This window comes from Rousettus aegyptiacus, unplaced genomic scaffold (genome assembly GCF_014176215.1).
Source record: "Rousettus aegyptiacus isolate mRouAeg1 unplaced genomic scaffold, mRouAeg1.p scaffold_m13_p_6, whole genome shotgun sequence".
Taxonomy (NCBI): Eukaryota; Metazoa; Chordata; class Mammalia; order Chiroptera; family Pteropodidae; genus Rousettus; species Rousettus aegyptiacus.
This window is the reverse complement of record NW_023416309.1, coordinates 36,213,570-36,233,037: the sequence shown is the minus strand read 5'-3', so window position 1 is coordinate 36,233,037 and position 19,468 is coordinate 36,213,570. Positions and strand designations below refer to the sequence as shown.

General features: G+C 34.7%; 1 protein-coding gene across 1 annotated transcript in view; it reads right to left on the bottom strand.

The window, feature by feature from the left end:
* Positions 1–19,468, bottom strand: part of CC2D2B (coiled-coil and C2 domain containing 2B) — an 81,372-nt gene that overhangs the window by 35,116 nt on the left and 26,788 nt on the right. Inside the window, exons 14-23 of the mRNA XM_036222181.1 lie at positions 17,680–17,857; positions 15,001–15,151; positions 13,639–13,786; positions 10,256–10,394; positions 8,921–9,124; positions 4,681–4,773; positions 3,686–3,777; positions 2,468–2,638; positions 1,014–1,110; positions 114–223 (exon numbers count right to left, since the gene is read on the bottom strand). Of these exons, the coding sequence (XP_036078074.1) occupies positions 114–223; positions 1,014–1,110; positions 2,468–2,638; positions 3,686–3,777; positions 4,681–4,773; positions 8,921–9,124; positions 10,256–10,394; positions 13,639–13,786; positions 15,001–15,151; positions 17,680–17,857 (1,383 nt within the window). The remainder of the gene's footprint in view (positions 1–113; positions 224–1,013; positions 1,111–2,467; positions 2,639–3,685; positions 3,778–4,680; positions 4,774–8,920; positions 9,125–10,255; positions 10,395–13,638; positions 13,787–15,000; positions 15,152–17,679; positions 17,858–19,468) is intronic.

Sequence of the window (19,468 nt, the reverse complement as noted above, 5' to 3'; positions counted from 1 at the left end):
AAAAGCTTAAAAAACAAAGCCTATCCAATCATTATTTTCAATAAATGGCTCAAGAAAATAGTTTTGCTATTGCTCTTTTTTTTAGAAGCTGAGAAAAATGGACTCAAACTTACATAAAATCTACTTTAATTTCCTCATTCCAGCATGGATGAGATCCACTTGCAGTACTGGTTTGGTACACAGTATGTTGAAAGGAAACTTCCACAAAAGGATGTACAGTATCCTGAAACACACAAAAATACTGACTAGATTTTTATAATATTTTATATAGTTGATAAAAGGCAGAAGCTAGGAAATTACTTGGTTACTAGCTGACAACTGGTGGCTTATTTTTTCTAGTTCTTTGAACAACATTATTCACTTATTCATTTAATAAACATTTATTATTGGTCCAATTGAATATCGGGTACTTTTCTAGGATTCAAAGATAAATGGAACTTTCCCTTAAGAAATTTATAGTCCATTAGGGGAAAATAAACAGGTAAACAAATAATTGCAGTGAAATGTGAGAAATAAAAAAATATATTCACAGTGTAAAAGTTAACTTGGGAGAGGAAACGATTAACTTTCTGGGGTAAGGATAAGAATTGCTCCACAGAGAAAACATTGCTTGAGTTTGAGGTTAGAAACATTAAGCAGTAGTTCATGTGGTCAACAATACAGAGATGTGTGCAGGCCATTCCAGGCAAAGGAAATGGCATGCCCATAGGCCTTCTAAAGCAGGTCGTCGTATGATATGATATTGCTCGTGGGTGGAAAGAGATGTGGCTGACTGGTAGGTAAGGGCCAGATCATTACAGATTTTTGTAGGTATTCTAAGGAGCTTATACCTTATTCTATAGACCCTGAAAGCAGGGAAGTAGGGAATGAAATGGTTAGAATTACATTTTATAAAAAGAGTACCTTCACTAGGTAAACTGGAAGAGATTAGAGATGAAGAGAGCAATAGGATCCAGTGCAATTCAGGGTGAGCATAATCAAAATGGCTCTTTACAGAATTGCTAAATATTTACCTCATTTAAAATCTCATCTGAGGCTGCAGGTGTGATTGTTCTTTTATGTCTGAGGTGAGATGTGGATGATCTCAAAGAAGTAGGCATATCCAAGGCCCTTAAAGAAAAACGATAGCAAGATATACATTTAAATTAATTTTAATATTAGTTTGGTGGAAGTGGCAGATTTTTGCCTATGTTTATAGACACATATAATCCAGTTACTTTGGATTTTATAGATTTTGCTTTGGATCTTCATATTGTAGGTAGGTAGAACTAAACATTTGATAATCATTGCTCTAGAAGAGTGGCTCTTAAATGCTAAAACATAGATTTGATCCATTCTATGATAAGTTTTCCTCAATCTTGGGCAAAAGGAAAAAAATAAGGCAAATGATACTTTGAGATTACATCCTTCCTATATTTGGTATTGCAATATTCTTTCTTTTACAAACTGATTATAGAAAATGGTGATTTTATGAGGTCATTTCGCAAATCAGCCTTTGAAATGTGTCTTTGTTTTGAGAATGCAAATTCTATTAAATAAATAAGGTTGTAGTTTATAAAAAGAGGCAAAACCTAGTAAGCAAATTTTTTTCATATGCAGAATTCACAGGATGTGGCAAACATAAAATAAGCAAGTACAGCGCATATGTGCTAAACATAAATTAAGAGGGATACTTAAGATTGCTAAGGTACCTGGGCACTAAATATCCAAAACATATGAACCACACACAAGATTAAATAGATAAGAGACACTCGATATTCAGAATACACTAAATATACATGAGTATTTAATATTTATGATGCATTAATTTGGCTACCAAAAAGTGATACCCATTCTGGTCCCACATATCTTCTGCCCAAGAAACACAAACAAAACCCCTGAGTGCATGCAGAAGAGAAAGGTGAGATCTGATTTTTGCAAAAGTCACCTAAAATGACAAATCCAAAACAGAGCCTACTCCCATCGATGTTCTACTTCTAATAGTGAGAGGGACTAGTGGCAGAGGATAGTACAGCTGACGACAGTAGCCTCCCAAGTTTTCACAATAGTAAACAGGGACAAAAGGCATTTATGGGATATAGCACTCAAAAATTATACATGTTAAAGTCAATTTGGACAAACAAACGAAGACTCATGGACATGGACTATAGACTAGTGGTTATCAGAGGACTATAGAGTAGTGGTTACTAGTAGAGTGGAGGAGAAGGAGGGAGATAGAGGGAGTAAAGAGGGTCAAATATAGGGGGGTAAGGGGAGAGCAAAGTAGGTAAAGGGGATCAAATATATGGTAGCTGAAGGAAGCTGGACTTTGGATGGTGAACACACAATAGAATATACAGATGTCAAATGATAATGTACACTTGAAAATTCATTAATAAAGTGCAAAGTTTTACAAACTGGACAAGATGAAAATTTACATTTAAGATAGATCTTTTGAAACTCTAAAAATTGATGTATATTGCCTTACCTATTAATTGTTGTTTTCCTGCTAGGAATATTATAAGCCCTCAGTATTCTGACAAGTATCTTGATATCTCCATCGCAAATAGTTTGTGCTACCACTTTTTTCCTTTCTTTCCTCTGAGGCTTTAACTTTCTTCGTCGTTCAACAAGCTTACAAACTGCATTTGTCAACTGACTAAAGAGGAAAAGTGATCAGCTGCATTTATACAAGATAACAGATTTAAAAGATATCAGTTCTTAAAATTAATTATTGTAAATAAGGCCATTATTTTAAGCCATATTCTCTCCACTGCAGAGGGGAGACAGAATTGTCTTAAGCCTAAGAAAGGAATCATTTTCTGAGCATAGAAGGGATACAATGTTCACTCTCATGTTGAGGGAATGTGCCCAATGCCCTTTGGGGACATGATCCAAGAAGAGACAAGGGCATGGAGAGGCAGTTCCATGAAACATCATGTTCTTTCAGAATACTTTTTCTTCAGAAATCATTCTCTTAAAAGTGGTTAGAAACTCAACTTTTCTATATGGATCTGAAATAAAAGTTAGTTATACACGCTGCCAACACTGGTAACATAAATCCATGAAATTATAATTTTATGGTCAACTCATTTTCCCCCTAAGATTGAAAATAAAATACAATAAATTTCACCATCCTAAACCCATTAAAACCTTATTGGTAACATTAAGGATCTGCAAGTGGCCCCGGAAAGGTTCTCAGAACCTTCCCATCCCTGCTTCTGTTACTACTATTCCTGAGTTTCAGAGATAGGGCAGCATGAGAATTGAGTTACTCCGGCCAAAGAAAGGCTCCCCCAACCCTCGTAGAGCTGGGGAGTCACAGCTTTGAAAGGGATAGATTACAAGCTCAGTTTGTTGTGCTACCAGCAACAACTTTTCCACTAACAGTCTCAGGCCAGGAAACTCTTAGGGCAAAACTAATTTGAGACAAAAGTGTGTATTTTTTTTCTTTCTTGCCCTAAAAACTATCAATAAGTAGAGGGTTAAAAACTAAAATACTATACAAATGAAAATATAAGTATAGATTATGTCAGAAATGCAATATTAAAATGACCAAATATATTTTAAGTCACTATATTTCATTTCATGCTTTTTAACTTCATCTTTTGACGTGTAACAATATAAAAATAAAGAACTTATTAGAGGACTTTGAAGGTATCAGTTTAAAGCTTTGTATGTCATACTTAATAATTTCAGTATGTACCTTGCAGATACAATTTCTTCATAATCAGCCACAATATCTGATAAGTTAAATTTGCTAACTTTGACAATTCTTTTCGTTATCAACCTTCTCATCTACAAAAAAATTTCAGAATTAAAAAGTGCATAGTTTATAATTTAAGATCAAGTATTTACAATGCTACTGATGCCACTATTTTTTTTTTTTACCTCTAATTTTTGCAAACAATGCATGAAAAGGAGGATTGGATAAGTGAAAATATAGTTCTGTTTACTTTCCTTATTAAAATCATTCCTAACTCTCACAGTAACATCACACCAAAGCAAGTCTTTTTTTCTCTCTCTCTCTCTCTACTTTTTCCTGTCTTTCCACATCCCTTTCACACCACCTTAAATTCTGGTCTCATCTCTTTTTCCATCTAACTCATAGTACACAGGGACAGAACCAGTTTCAACAAAGGTAGATGATCACCCTGTGTGAATGCATTTCTATAACAGCTATTTGTAATGGACATGAATCCTGACCAACAAACTCAAAGAAATGTGATCACATTTCTGTATTTCCTTTGAGTCAATCCTATCCTGACTTTAAGCATTTTCATTCCTTCATCCTCTGAACTGCTGTTGTCTACAATATTATGAATTAACTAGTAAAAGTAAGGATTCTGGCAAAATGCTGGTGTATTTCTTAAAGTAAACTTTAAGGGTCAAAAAGAGATGGAAGTCTTTAACGCTTATGTTTAAACAGAAAAGGTCGGGATGTGCATTAATAATGAGTTTGCTGTCCATTTAAGTAACCTCTGTCTCCACAATGTAGATCATCAGTGTACATTTACAGATGGTAAACAGCTAATTCTGAAAAGAAAGTGAACAGAACAAAGAAGTGATCAGAAAGAGGAGACGAATCAGCAGATTTGTCCATCTGACTCTCTGGGAAGAGTATAGTACTATATATCCAGCAGATCAGTTTTCACAAAAGTAAATGCAAACATATTGATAATACCATTTTGATGTTGTTACCTTTTTCAGAAAATTGGCAGAAGTAATCCTTTGTGCAGTAATAGAATTCACATCTGAAATGGACATATCCTTCTCTATCTGACTTTCATATTCCTAAACAGAGAATTAAGTTAGTTTTACTTATTGACTGTGATGGAGTTCAGATATGACATGTTGCAATAAATACTCACTATTCTTTTAGTTCATGTGTGGGAGACACTGGCAACACTCTGGCACTGACAGGAGAAACATTTATTTCAGATTCTCCCACTGAGAGTTAGCTAAGAATAGTTTATGATTATATTTTGTTTGCTTCTAGGATGAGGTCTATTCATCTTTTAAAATAGAGTAATGATTGAGAAAAAGTGAAGATGACTGAGAAATATTCTTTATGTATGCATTTACCCGGCAATCACTAAAAACAAAACAAATGTGAAGTAGGATAATGGTCAGGAGAGTGGCCTTTGGAGTTATGTAGTCCTGGGTTCAAGTTGGCCCTGACATGTATTAACTGTGTGGTTTGAGATAAAGTTGATTAACTGCTGCAGACGTCAGTTTCATCTTTGGTAATGATGATGATGATGATGATGATGATGATGATAATATCACTACCACCTGTCACAGGACTGTCATAAGACTTAACTGAAACAATATCTGTAAAGTATATGACACATAGCAAATAGTCGATATGTACTGACAACAGTCAATTATTTTAATTTAAGATCAAGTATTTACAATGCCATCTAGCAGTTGGTATAAGATTATTTGTCGGAATGCTTCATCTATATAATTTAGAATATATTTGCATCTGTTATATCTCCATTTGTAGGATAAATCACTAATGCACATTGAAATCATTTTATATTATAGATACTGTTAAAGACGAAACAAAAATAATGAAGTAGAAACTTTAAACTTTTAGTCATGTTACAATGGGCACTCTATAATTGGAAAGTAATTAATTTTGTTCTTCTAATTATCCACAAGAAGTCTTGAAGTTAATTTTGTTGGTAAATAATGATTTTTACTTAAGAGCATATTAATATTTCATATCACTTTACTTACTTTTTAAAGTCTTAATTTATAGGAGTTACCTAAATACTTCAGATATTAATTTTTGTTATGTGGTACAAATATTTTTTATTCAAAGGTTCCAGAGATTAGGGAGTAGACATCTTTAGGTGGCCATTATTCTGCTGACCAGAATGAATTAGATTAAGTTGAATCACTGAGTCAAGATGGCGACAACTACATTTCTCCACTGTGGAGGTTCAATTTTTCTTTTGCAATAAAAGTAGGTATTCATTTTTAAAAATGGATATGATATTCAATGAATAGATTGTTACAGTTTGCTGTAGAGTCTCTTGCTTTCCATGTAGACAGATGTATTTTCTGCAAACAAGGACAGTTTTTCTCTTCTTTTCCAATTCTAATTTCCTTCTTTTCCTTTCTTCTTTTTAGCTTAATGCTTTGGCTCTTACTAGTAGAGATGATAGTGGGCATCTTTATGTTGTTGAGCTTAATGGAGAAACCGATGTTTAGCCATTAAGTATAATGTTTGTGTAGGAGTCTATGAAGACAAACATTTCTGATCATGATCCTTATACCAAACTCAGTTTCAGAGCCACACAGAAAACATGGTATTGAATTATCATCGAGGTGTAGATTATAAGGGATAGGTTTTCCAGAACACAGGAAAGCTGGAGACAGAGAATTTGCTCAGAGATATCTGGGCACTGGCTCTATTTCTTCTCTTGAAATATGATATGGCCTTAGTGACCTTGACTTGGGTTGAAGAACCAGAAAGTCCAATATTTGTAAACATTCCTTTAAATGGAAGTGTATTTATCATGTAAGTATTAAATCTTCTGGAGTGGTGATATAAACCTTGCCTACGTTGTACAGGTTTTTTATTTCTTTTGTTTTGTTTGTTTAGCTATGGCCAACCCCTACTCTGTGTGGACATGTTACAAGAAGCTTACTCCCCATCAGGGTACCAGACCCCAGGAAAAACCAACATCAAAATTTGTTGCAGCTGTTTGGCACTATGTCCTACCTGGCCTCTGTATGTCTGCATCCCAGGCTAATTGAATCTGAAACTTAATCATCCAGTGGATGTGTAGGTAGTCCCTTCTTGACTTTTCCCTTATTCCTTCATTTCTACAGTTAACCCAAAACACTTCTTTTCAATGCAGTTTACATCAGCAGAAAAACCCAAAACATTGAAACATTCTTAATTATTTAAAAGAAGTTCTCTTCTGTTTCTAGTCGGCTGAGAACTTGAGCACGAACAAGCACTGAATTCATTAAATACTTTTTGTGCACTTACTAAGAAGAGCATATTTTTTTCCTTCCTTCCTTAATTTTTGTTAATGTGGTAAATTATATTAATAGACTCCCTAATTAAGTTAGCTCTCTTCTTTGGAAATAAACCCTAGTAGATAATGGTGTGTAATTATATATTTATACACAACACTCTGCTTTTCAATTTGTTAAAATTTTATTAGTAATTTTATATCTATGCTCATAAGTGAAATTGATCTAAAATGATCATTTCTTGCTCTTCCTGCCCAATTTTGGGATGAAGGTCCTATCAGCCTCAAAAAATGAGCTGGTTTATTTTTCCTCCTTTTCGGTTCTCTTAATAGTTTGTATAATAAAAGTCAGCAAAAATACTATTTATTTTTTATGATGTTATATCCCCAATTATGCTGAGCATTGTGCTTTGCCTGTAGTCGTTTATAGTAGAGACTATTGAACTAGATTCAATCATTGGGGTGCAGCCAGAGGAAACAGAATAACTTCCCAGCTATTCTAAGCCAAGGCGTTCTCACTCTAGTTTACTAACTAAAGTTCTTAAGGTCTCAAAACAGGAGATTAATCAGAATTAAAAGCTGAGAAATGCTTTCCGAAGCTAAACACCAATTGGCCTTTTTATGACTACATCTATTTCTACTTACTTATCTTTGTGAAAATAATGAGTTACCTGCGACTCTTGTCTTTACATGACTATAGCAGTCATATGTGCTGACTGGTGCCATGACACTGTCACTGAAAAATCATTAATTTGCATTTCCCCTGTCACCTCTGAGCCACAACCAAACTGTTTCTCATACGATTCATTTGGTTCAGATCATAAATGACCTCATACTACAGCTTCAGTTTTAAATGTGATGCATCCTTATAGCTTTGTTTATGTCTCCTCTAAATTAGGGTATAAAAGCTAATGGGTAGCTGAGCAACAATTTAGATAAGAACAAATGTACACTGTTTTTTCAAAATAACTTTTACTATTTTACTATTAAGTGACTTATTACAATTTCCCTTCAGTTCAGAGTAAAATGAAAACAAATATCAAAGTTTATCAGTTTTTTTCTTATTAATTGATAATTGTTTAAAGTTAAATTAATACACCTATTAGCATAAGGCATTCACTCTTTCTGACTCTTAAGATCTATAAACCTCACTATCCTCAGAATGTGGTATCTTTATCTAAGCTGGCTGACATCACCTTACAGCGGTAATTTACTGCATAGGTATTTTCTTCAGTGATAAAACACTAATTTCTTTTTTCTTGAACCATCTCTTAGCAAGTTCAAGTTGCTATGATTTACAACTGGTTATTTCTACAGGAATTAGCTCTTACAATCCATTATTTTCAGACTAGTGGTGTGCTAGTAAATGTTTACCAGTTCTCTGTGATGGAAGGGGAAGCCCCAATATTGCAGTATGTGTTGATTTATGGTATAAACATCCTGGCCCCCAGGAGCAAATCTAAAGCAACCTACATGAAGCCATTACAGGTGGAGCTGGGAAGTGAGGTACACAATAGCCTCACTGGCTGGTGGCAGCAGGCTCCAGTATAGCATCCCCACACAGCATAAGACTTTCTTTTTTTCCTTCACATTTTAAAGTTTCTGAAATTGAGGTGTGCTTTATAATGTGTAAGTTTAATATGGTAGGGTGTTTCTCTCCCTTATCTCTAAAGCTGCTTTTAAATTGGTGATGCATTTTATAATAGCAAAAAATATCAGATTGACATAAATTTATAATATACCTAAAGGGTTTTGGCTGTGAAATAGATCATTTGAACAACTACTAAGGTAATTTCTGGAATTTTGGAGATCTGCACATTTTTAATGCCTAAAAAAGGGGGGTTGGAATCTGATTATCAGCTTAAAAAATGAAATTAAGACAGTTTTAAAGCAGCAAAATGTTAACTTATCATATAATGAGTCATATTGAAATAGTAATCAAGTACCTGGAAAACTAAATCTGGAATCTCTCTGTCATAGAGAGGCATCTGCTGCAGAAGGAAAACATCTAATTGACCTGCATTTCTAAGTTGCAATAGCTGGAAACGTTTACTCTTTTTCATTTCTTCTTCAGAAACAAAGTTAAATTCATCTTGCAACTGTTCAAGACGAAAATACTTAGGAATATCCTGCCCTTTGTGTTTCATGTACTGTAAACATAAATAAATAGTTTGTACTTAAAATATTAATTTTTTTTAATTCAAGAATTATTTCAAAACAGTTTTTTCTCCTTAACTGTGAGATGTGGGAATTGTCATATAAGAAGGAAATGGAGCAACTGATCTGTATAGAGATAGATTCTGAAAAAAAATAATACAGAATCCAGCCTCTCTGGCTCCCAAACTTTTCCTGGTCATGACTTATACAGAAAATGAAAATATTTGTATTGCACACTGAAATATGAGACTGTTTGCATCTGGTTGCCCTAAGAGTTGAGAGAGGATTATTCTTTCTGTATGCCTGAAAGTAATTCAGAATCTCAGTTAAGAAGCTCTGATCTAGAGAAATTTAATTGTAATATCTATTTATGCATTGTTTTATTCAATAAATGCAAATGGGAGTATGTAGTACATGCAAGGAAGAGTGCTAGTTGCCATAGGAAAGACAAAGATTTATTAGCTGTAGTTCCCCAAGGAAGAAGAGAACGCATGAAAGAATAACTACAGCATAAGGCAGAATAATATTGGAGCCATCAAAGTTTATGAAGAGAAAATAAAAAGTTGAGGGGAGGGCAAGGAAAGAAGAGCCCATTTCTAATAGGTTACTAGAGAAGCATTTATCAGACTTACAGGGTGAGTAAGATAGCTGCTATGGGTGGCCTTTCGGCAGAGGGAATGACATGAACAGAGGTGTGAAGAAGCACCGTCAGGGCACCAGAACAGTTCAGTTGGCTATAAGGAAGTGAAAAGAAAACAGAGTCTTTGAGGAAAGAAGTGTGTCTATAAGTCATCTTTATATCCCTAGAATTCAATAATATGGCTGGCACTCTGCAGCTGTACAGTAGATGTGAGCCTGAAGGTCAGCCTGCGGGATGTGCTGTGGGCTGCTAAGGAGTGACACGGCACCAACCATCAGGCCTCAGGTGGTAATTCTGTCAGTTGCTGAATTTCTCATTGCCTTTACAATACTGTAGCCTGGTTGAAAACTGTGTCTATCCTTAGAGTTACCTTTATATGACTCCTTTTACCTAGAAAAATGTACAGCAAATGATGGAGGAGCAAAAAGAAGTCGAGTTTAGGAAATACAATATATTTAAAGTATTGATATTTGCCATAACTTACCATAATAAATTCCATTAAATCAGAATATTCTGGATTATTTGGGTCAATTCTAACTTCATTTGCCCATTCAAAAAGCTTCTGTGTATTAACAAGCCATGGAATTCCAGGAACGCCTCTTGCATCTATATTCCTTAACACACTAACACAGAGAAAAATATTTTGTAAATTTGTATCCAGTATGCAGGTTATACATCTGTTATATAGGGTAAAACCTACCCATTTCAGATAAAGATAAAACCTATCCACGCCCATCATTTAAAGAAAATGGAAGGTTTAAATGTGATATCTTTTCTGGTTCTTCTCATATTCTAATTTGTATCATAGTATTTTGATAAATGTCTACCCCTCCCTAAAGAGACCATAAACTTCTTAAGGGTAAAGTCTGTAAATATTCATCTTCATCATCTCCATGCCGTGTAGTAGCTAAAACACAAGAGATGCTGAAGTGAAAAGTGCTTATTTGGATGCATCCTGTAAATCCTGGGCACAGTAACTTATTAAATATTTTCTTTCCATAGGATGCACAATATTGAAATTTAACTAAGATGTTTGCTTAAGCAAAATTAATAAAATCCACAATATAAAAAGAACCTTTAGGCTATAGCTTTACAGTTGAAACAAAATATAACCAGGAAGTACGTGCCAAAAGCATATCTTTTGTTTGGTCATATGAGGTCATCTTCAGAAGTCAGAGGTTTATAAAAGATATGGTAGACTCATTATTGGTAGCCTCAGCTATAGGCTAAGTGTAGAAGGAATTCAACCCTAAACAGTAACTGTTTCTTTCAAGTTATCAATTACTCCAGTTTCTTTATCTCTGTCATCATAGATAATCTGTCTCATCATGTGTAATTAGAGGGATTTTGGACTAGAAGATTTCTAAGATCTTTCCTATAAATTACTTAAGAAAAGTTCCAGTCTATCAACTGGATTCTAGAAATACAGTTCTGACCCAGTTTCAATAATATCTTAGCCCAAACATGGACACACATTTTGTACTGTCTACTTTCCATCAATATCTATTCATATTTTTAGGACAAATCTTTGGGAGCGATTGCTAACAAAACCAATGCCTGGTATGATAGGATGCAAGCAAAATTACAAATGAGTGAAGTTTGAGTAGTCTTCCTTTCTTTAATTCCCATTTCTGTCTTCACATTTGAACTGTTTTGATGTCTTTGTCATAAGAGATCTCTAGGGCCTGACACTTTTGACACTATCATATAACAAATTTTCTTTCTCCTAGGAACAATCTTAAGCACCTTAGAAAACAAAGCCTGAGGCAAAGTATAAATATTAATGAATAGATTAGGGAGTGAAACTTATCCCATTGTAAGCTTTAAAAAAACCCTGTAATTAGATTTCAACATAGTCCCAAGATTTCTGCCTCAGGAAAAATAACAAAAGCTTCAGAACATCTCCTGCATTTGCTATGCTGATTCCTCCAGCTGCCCCTCTAGGTGTTTATCTGTGGGCTGTGGCAAAATCCCGGTCTTCTGCACTCCCTCCACTACAACCAAACACCAATCAAGTAACACAATTGAGTAGCATTAAGTGTACTCACAGTGTTGTATAACTATAATCACTACCTACGTCCAGAATTTTCTCGTCGTTCCAAATAGAAATTCTGTATCATTCAACAGTAACTCCCCAGTCCTCCCACCTTCCAGCTGCTGACTTTCTATCTCTAGGAATTAAGCAAAAAATTTTAAAGTTACCAGGGAGTAAAGACAAAATGGCTACAAAACAACATTTGAACTGACAGCAGACTTTTAAATAGCAATGATAAATCCAGAAGATAATGCAATTAGAGCTTCCAAGTGTTAAGGGAAAATGAATATTAGCCTCAAACTATATACCAACCTACACTATTAGTCAAGAATGAAAACAAAATAAAGATATTTTCAGACATACAAAGACCAAACAAATTTCCTAGCCACAGAAACTGATGGAAAAAAGTCACTAAAAGAGTAGGCTTTCAGCAAGAAAAGTAAATCCAGAATGAAAGTGCGGGAGACAAGAAACAGGGGCAAACATAAGTGTCAATTAACCACGTCAGAAAATGTAATTAACTCATGAGTACAAGAAAAGTTGTCTTATGTTTTAAAAATGTATTAAATGAAAACTATAGACAGTAATAGTTGAGACTGGAGAGGTTTGTTTAATGCGGTATTAAAACATTCTAAGATCTCCTTTTGGTTTACTGCTTTATCCCTAGCTGTCAATATTTGATGAATGAAATAATGAATGAATGAATGAATGAATGAGTGAATCAGTGAAAAAAAAGAATACTTTCTTTCGGATCACCATGTGCTGACTCTCACGAGTCAGTCTTTTGAAGTACCCACCTCAGGTTCCTAGAACCACAGTGCAGCACCAGCCCTGCAATGCCCAGAACGATGGGAGACAGTTCTGTAACGTCCCTCTCTGATCTCAGAGGGCCCGGTTATAAACTTTTACTTTGAGGTAACTTCTTTAGAGGGCTCTGGACTTTGAAAACCTCTCTAGCAATTCACTCCCTGTTGAAATCTGTCATTTGTTCTAATCTTTCATAGAACTGCTTTCAATCTTTTGTAAAACCGAGTTCCCGACTAACTGGAACTGCTAAGTGCAGAAGAGACTTAAAGAAGCAAAATGATTAGGACAAGCCAATGAATATGGTCAGAATATGGAAGCCTTCAGGAATAACTGGGTTAGGTTAGGAAAGAAATATGTGAATAAAAAGTGGAGGTGATGTATGCTGACTAGTAGATCACACACATGAGGGCTTAGGCAGGAAAAAGAGCCTAATAGTGTTTTCAGGGTTTAATCAGATGCTTTCATTTTTCTTTGCTTTATAAAACAAAGAAGGCTTTTTACTCAAATATAGCATAATATATAAGCTAGCGTTATCATTATTTTTATAGAATTTTATTATACTTGTTTCTAGTAATCCTATTTATGAGTGTGATCTAGAAATTAATCCCAATTCCTCTAGGAATTCCTGGGACATATCATAAAAATGTCTAGGATTTTCTTCCAGCAAATTGACGATACGTAATGATTATTTTTGTATCTAGAACGACTAGGAGATATAAAGGCCTCAGAAATAAAATTCTTGTTGATTCTTGGCCTTTGCTTATAAGTTAAGGGCTATGGAACTGCTTCTCTCCTCTTCCGTGTGGCTATAAACAGAGGAGAGATACAGTTTGTGACACATAAACACTTATTGACTTAGTAGTTATAAATAAAATTTCCATTTTATATATTTGTAAATATAATAAAAAATAAACAATATCCAAATAAACTAAACTGTTGCTAGAGTTTTCCTTTTTATAGACACAGGTTCTGTGTGACGCTTTGCTGAAGACTGGCATTATTTTTCACGCACAAAAGTTCATTACCTGCAGTAAGCAGATCTTAATGACTGCGACATAGGTGTCAGGGGAATACCATGTTCATCTAAGGCCCACGACAGAGAATAGCTTAGTTTTCCTGATGTCAAAAGACAAAGTTCTTCAGTTCCATTTCCCTCAAGAAGAAAAGGCACATCTGTTTATAAAAGACATTAAAAACAAATTGTTTTTATAAAACTGCACAGTTTGAACATGCTGTAGATATTTTCCCCTTGACTTTTACATGTGGAACGTCGGGAACACAAAGGGGAAGTTCTGTGAGGACCTCAGGCTCTAATCTTAGAACTCTCCCTCATCTCCCATCTAAGATACCTCAAGGCAGACTGCTTCAGATAGACTACAAACGAGAGGAAAATATTGAGTTGACTGCACAGAGATGAATAACTCTATTTTCCTCTTCTTATGACTAGAAGTTTTTTAACCTTTCTTTCTGGGAGTGGCTTCCAGCAAGAAAGGACTACTGACTGGCAGCCGAAAAAGAGGCAAACTCTTTGTCCTATTTCCCGACATTCCTGAGTCATCTCCTCTTCCCATTCTGTCCGTCTCCAGAAAGCTTATCAACACTCCTTGAAGCTTTTGCCAAGTTTTTAGTGCTCCCTAAATTTTTCATTCAGAGTCTTTTCTACTAGGTCTCACAATCTTATTTTTCTGCTTCACGTGGACTCTAAGCAGACTCCACCTTTCCTCATTCTGTCTTTTCCAGACTCTTTTGCCTATTTATTTTCTTCTCTCTCCTCCTTGCTTACTTGTTCATACTTTCTTCCTTTTCACCAGATGGACGAGCAGATGTAAAAAGTACCTAGGAAGGTGAAAGAGAAGGATTCTGGGGTAGACGGAGGGGAATGTCATTATTCTCACAGATGTGCTAACAAATTTAACTGCATGAAGAGTAAAATCAACTGCAAAAAAAGTGAACAGAAAAAAACCCTTCTTTCCTCTCTCCTTTTCTCTCTTCCTTTCTCTCTCTTTCTCTCCTTCCTTTTCTTCCTCCCTTCCCCATTCAGTTCAAAGATGAATCAGTATATCCTGGAGCATCTTTAGGCTTCACTAAAGGACAGGCAGAGGCAGAGCAGTCCATCCACTCAGGAGAAAAGCTCACATTCCAGAGAGTAGAGTGCTTATTTCAGATGACCTAGGAAAAGCACAAGTACTAATTCCAAATTTTAGATTTCCTAAAGATCTGATTTAAGACAAAGTTTGTAAACTTTTAGTTTAACATCTGAAAGAACTTAATTTTTAACCTTATACTGCAAATATAAAATCCTTTATTCATATAAATGACCCAGAGTCATTTAGGATATAGAACTCATAAAGAAAATAGGGGGAAAGAAGCATTTTTAGTAAACTTACTGCTTCCTACTTCTCCATACTCAGGTATGACCAGCTTATCAGAGCTAAACTCTACATATTCCAAGGCAGTTTTGTTTTTCAATTCTGTGTTGTTAGGTAAAGGTATATAAAGTTTTGCCAGCAAGCTTGTCCTTTTATTTATTTCATAAACCTAAATATAAAAGAAATGGTTGCTAGCTCAGTAAAAGTACAAAATTAAAAAAACTAAAATAAGGACCCTCAAGAGAACGTTTGTATTTTTTTTTAAATACTAGAATACAAAATAGGTATAACTCTATAGTATTTCATCCACGTGATTATGAGAAGAGTAGATAATCAATGTCTCTAAAAGTAGAATTCTTTTTACTGGTTTCAAAGAAGATAAACTGAATAAAAGGATTATAACTACAGTTCTGAGAATATAGGTCTATATAACACAATACCCAAATAATTTTGTGTAGCATTTTTAAAGTTGTTTCTCATTTAAAGCTGATTAAAAAAAATTATAGGAAACAGGTACTATTCTTCTCACTTTATGAGGAAATGGAGTTTCTATATGAACCTATAATAGTTTTTATTATAAGTGATAGAAACCCAGGCTGAATAGCTTAGGAAAAAGAATGATTCATTGGCTTATGAAATCCAAGGACAGGTCGAACAAGCTTAGGGGATAGGAGAGGGAGGAGAAGTCCCAGAAGATGGAGTAAGAGAGGAACCAAGCAGGCAGTTCCAAGATGTCCACTGGATACTAAAGCCAGGTCTTTTGATTCTGTATGCTGTGCTTTCACTACAATTCCATTGCTGCCATAGCTCAAACCTATTTTTTTCCAATAGAAAAACTCATTTTGACCTGCATTGTCAGTGTTTGGGGAAAGTTATATATATTCTAAGACGAAAGAAATCAAGGGAGGAGGGTGGAATGCCCCTTGAAGGATAAGAAAAATGTGCTAATCAAAAAGAATGATTGATTAATCAAGAAGGCAGAGGGAAAAAAGGAAGGTTAAAGAGGCAAATATTTTTTATGGTCATCTAAATACTGCGCCTGTAAAAGTGAATTTAAGCCAACAGAGTGGTCCCTTTGACAAAGGCGCCCCTAATTCTGAAAGGTTTGTAGGGATTACAGCTAATGGACTTAAAGCATTCAGGTCTGTGAAAGAAATTTCTTATTGTAAATCAGTATATTAGCTAACTAAGAGAGACAATGAACTGATAAATATATTCAAATGTTGAACTGGCATTCTGATTCACATCTCAGCCTTGTTAATTTGCTTGAGGTATGCAGCTGCATTCTCAGGGGACTGTCAAATCCAGTTTTTGAGACTGCAGGGCTGGAGGTCAGATCTTGCATAGTAGTAAATGAAAAAGTAGAGAGTTCCACCTGATGAAGTTTCCCAAGACACAACCTTGTCCCCTGATGGCAGCAGCTATTAACACCACTGAATGGTGGAGATGGAGTGCCAAGAATAAAAATGGGCATTATAGTGGAGGATCTAGAATGTTCAAAAGTTCAGAAGTAGGCAATTGCAAGGATGTACAGGAAAAAACAAGCAGTTCAGTTTGGTTGAAGTAAAGAATGAGTAAAAAAGAATGATAAGTAAATTAGAAATGTAGATTACAATCTGTTAGGCTAGGACATATAAATTTATTTTGCAATTTCTGCAGCTGCTAATGGTGTAATTTACCCCTAGCTAGATTAGCTTCTTTCCCTGTCTCTTAGTTTGTTAGGATTATATGCTAAATGATAGGATGATGAAGGATTCAAAAGGCATGTTTATCTACTTGGGGGTGGCATATTTTAAACTTCAAGTGGTTAGATTATTACAACACAATTTATTTTAAGTACAATAGGAAAGCATAGTCAGCATTTTTTTTTAAATAAGAATTTCAACAGAGGTATATTTTAAAATGATAGGCACTTGATGACAGAGATGAACAAAATAAATACGGTCCCTGTATTATTTTAGGCACTGTAAAAATAACTTTTGATTTAGATTTATAATTATAATCCTGTCCCCATTCTTCAAATTTCACCCCACCCTCATATACACAAATCTTTATTCCCTCATAACTTTTCTCTCAGGTCTAGATGCAAGTTTAACCCCTATATTAGCCATCGAGACTTCTTGTCTAGACTCCTTTATGGTCTCTAATTTTTATCCATTGTCCTATTTTCTTCTTCCTTTAGTGCAGGGATTCATACACTGGGGTCTTTGGACAGGGACCAGGGGTCTGTTGTATGTTTTTCTATCAGATTCTTAAAAGGATCTCAAATCCAAAAAAAGATGAAGAACAAATATAGTAAGAGATCAAAGTCACCAAGCTACGGCTGGGGAAATTTGGAGAAATCATTCACTATTTCTAAGAGCTAAACTACAAATTATAGCTTAAACAACCCTCTTCCACCTCACTAGCAAGTGAATAGTAATACTGCACATCCAGAGCAGGCAGGAATTTTGGCAGGAGAGAAGTATTTAGAAAAACCATAAATCAAATAATTTTGTGTTTATAGCATAAAAGACTATTGATGAATTATAAATAATTACAAATATATTATTTATAAATATCTCGTCTACCTATATAGATCAGTTATTTCTTAATATAAAAGAAGTAACTTATCACATATAACAATAGCTAACAAGAAATTTAAAATTATGTATGGCATAAAAAATAAGATACAAAAGTAAATGAATAATGGCATACCTCCAAGCAAATTGTTTCAGGCCAATATATTAACTGAATATTGAAAATTTGTTGAAACATGACTTTAAAATCAAACTGTAGTGGAGACACTGAAGTACGAGAAACCTGTTTATCGTTGTATAATATTTTAATAAAATATTTACGCTTCTGAATTTTGGCTCTCCTCTTTTGTTCATGCCTAAAAATTAAATAAACCTTTAAAGGACCTTTGAAAAGCAAAATGGATATAAAATGTTCATGTTAACATGTACCTTAACAAGTTAAAATATGATCGCTTTAGAAGACAAATGGTATCTTTAAGCTCAATAACACTTGCCAATATGTGAGTGAAAGCCTCTCCTACCCAAATGTATTCAAAGAAAGATATTCACTAAAAAACAGAAAAAGAACTAAAAACAAGATTCTGTAAAGCAATCAGTTATTTATTTTACTAAATTATAACTTACAGAGGTTACAGCACTTAACTATCATAAGATGTCTTGTGAAAGGAGAAAACTGAGGAACTTAGAAATAGGGGTGGGGAAATCTTAAATCAAGAATTCAAAAATATTTTGTAACTTTTAAAAGAAAGACACACACACATAATCATGTTTTCAATAACCTCGGGAGGCGGCTCTAAGTCCATAGACTTGCTGTGTCCTATTAAAGATCTTTGTAAATCCCTGTAGGCTTTAGGTTGTATACACTTTTTCTCCAAGTCATTTTTTCACTAAACTCAAAGATTAGACAGGCAAGCCTGAGAGGTTATTCCCTGAGGCTTCTATAAAAACACTTGTTGGGAAAATCAATTGATCCCTTGAGTGATACGAAATGCCTAAGGAGTTTTTTTCCATCCATCCATTTGTTTATTCAACCAACACTTAACCCAGTATCGTTTTAGCTGCAAGGGAACTGACCTAATGATGTTTAAGACTTGATCTACTTTTTCAGCAGGGAGAAGACTGGTTGGAAGATAAGTTCTGGTTGAAACATAAAATCCTTTTCTGCTCTCCATCCTAATCATCCTGTAGGTTTATGGTCTCCTTGCCCTCATATAAGCCATCTTCTCTGTAACCTTCTCAGAGGGTTCAGAGACTAAAGATTACTTATTTTTCCTACCTCTCTGTTGGCTTCTTCTAACCATTTCCCCAATTACCTTTAGAAAAATGTCTTAGTAAGATTTGCCCTTCACATTACCCTCTGAAATTAGTCTTAACAATGAGTTCATGAACTGATGATAAAAATTTGTTAATTTAGGATTATAGTTATCTTCAGGAAATTTTTTTCCTTCACCTGTAAAATCTTTTTATTCTTTAATCCCCGTATTCCTTTCATCTCTATCTTCTACATCAGTATAGTATTCTTTTCTAGAGAGTCAATTCTTATTACACTAGACAGTTTAAATAGATTATGACAGCAATAGCTTCAAAAAGATATGAAATATATTTCCTTTTGCCTTGACTTCCACTAGGTTGTAGTCTAGGCTTTCCAGAACAAATATGTTCATCCTTCTCTTTCTCCTCTTTACTTCCAACCTCCATTTTATGGCTCCTGTTCTCTTATTCTCATTTAGGTGGTTCCTATGTATGAGTGTCTTACATAACAAATCATCAGTCCCCTTTTGGAAGTAGGTGTAGGACAAATAAAGCATCGCCTCACTGCTGCACTTCTCTGGTCAGAAAGAGGGCAGTGATAATTGTGCTGTCGTGTCTGCTATTCTTCACGTTCACTTTTAAATGTAACGATCCATTCATTCATTTAATGTATATGAATATTTATTGGGCACCCACTATCTTCCAACACCGTGCTA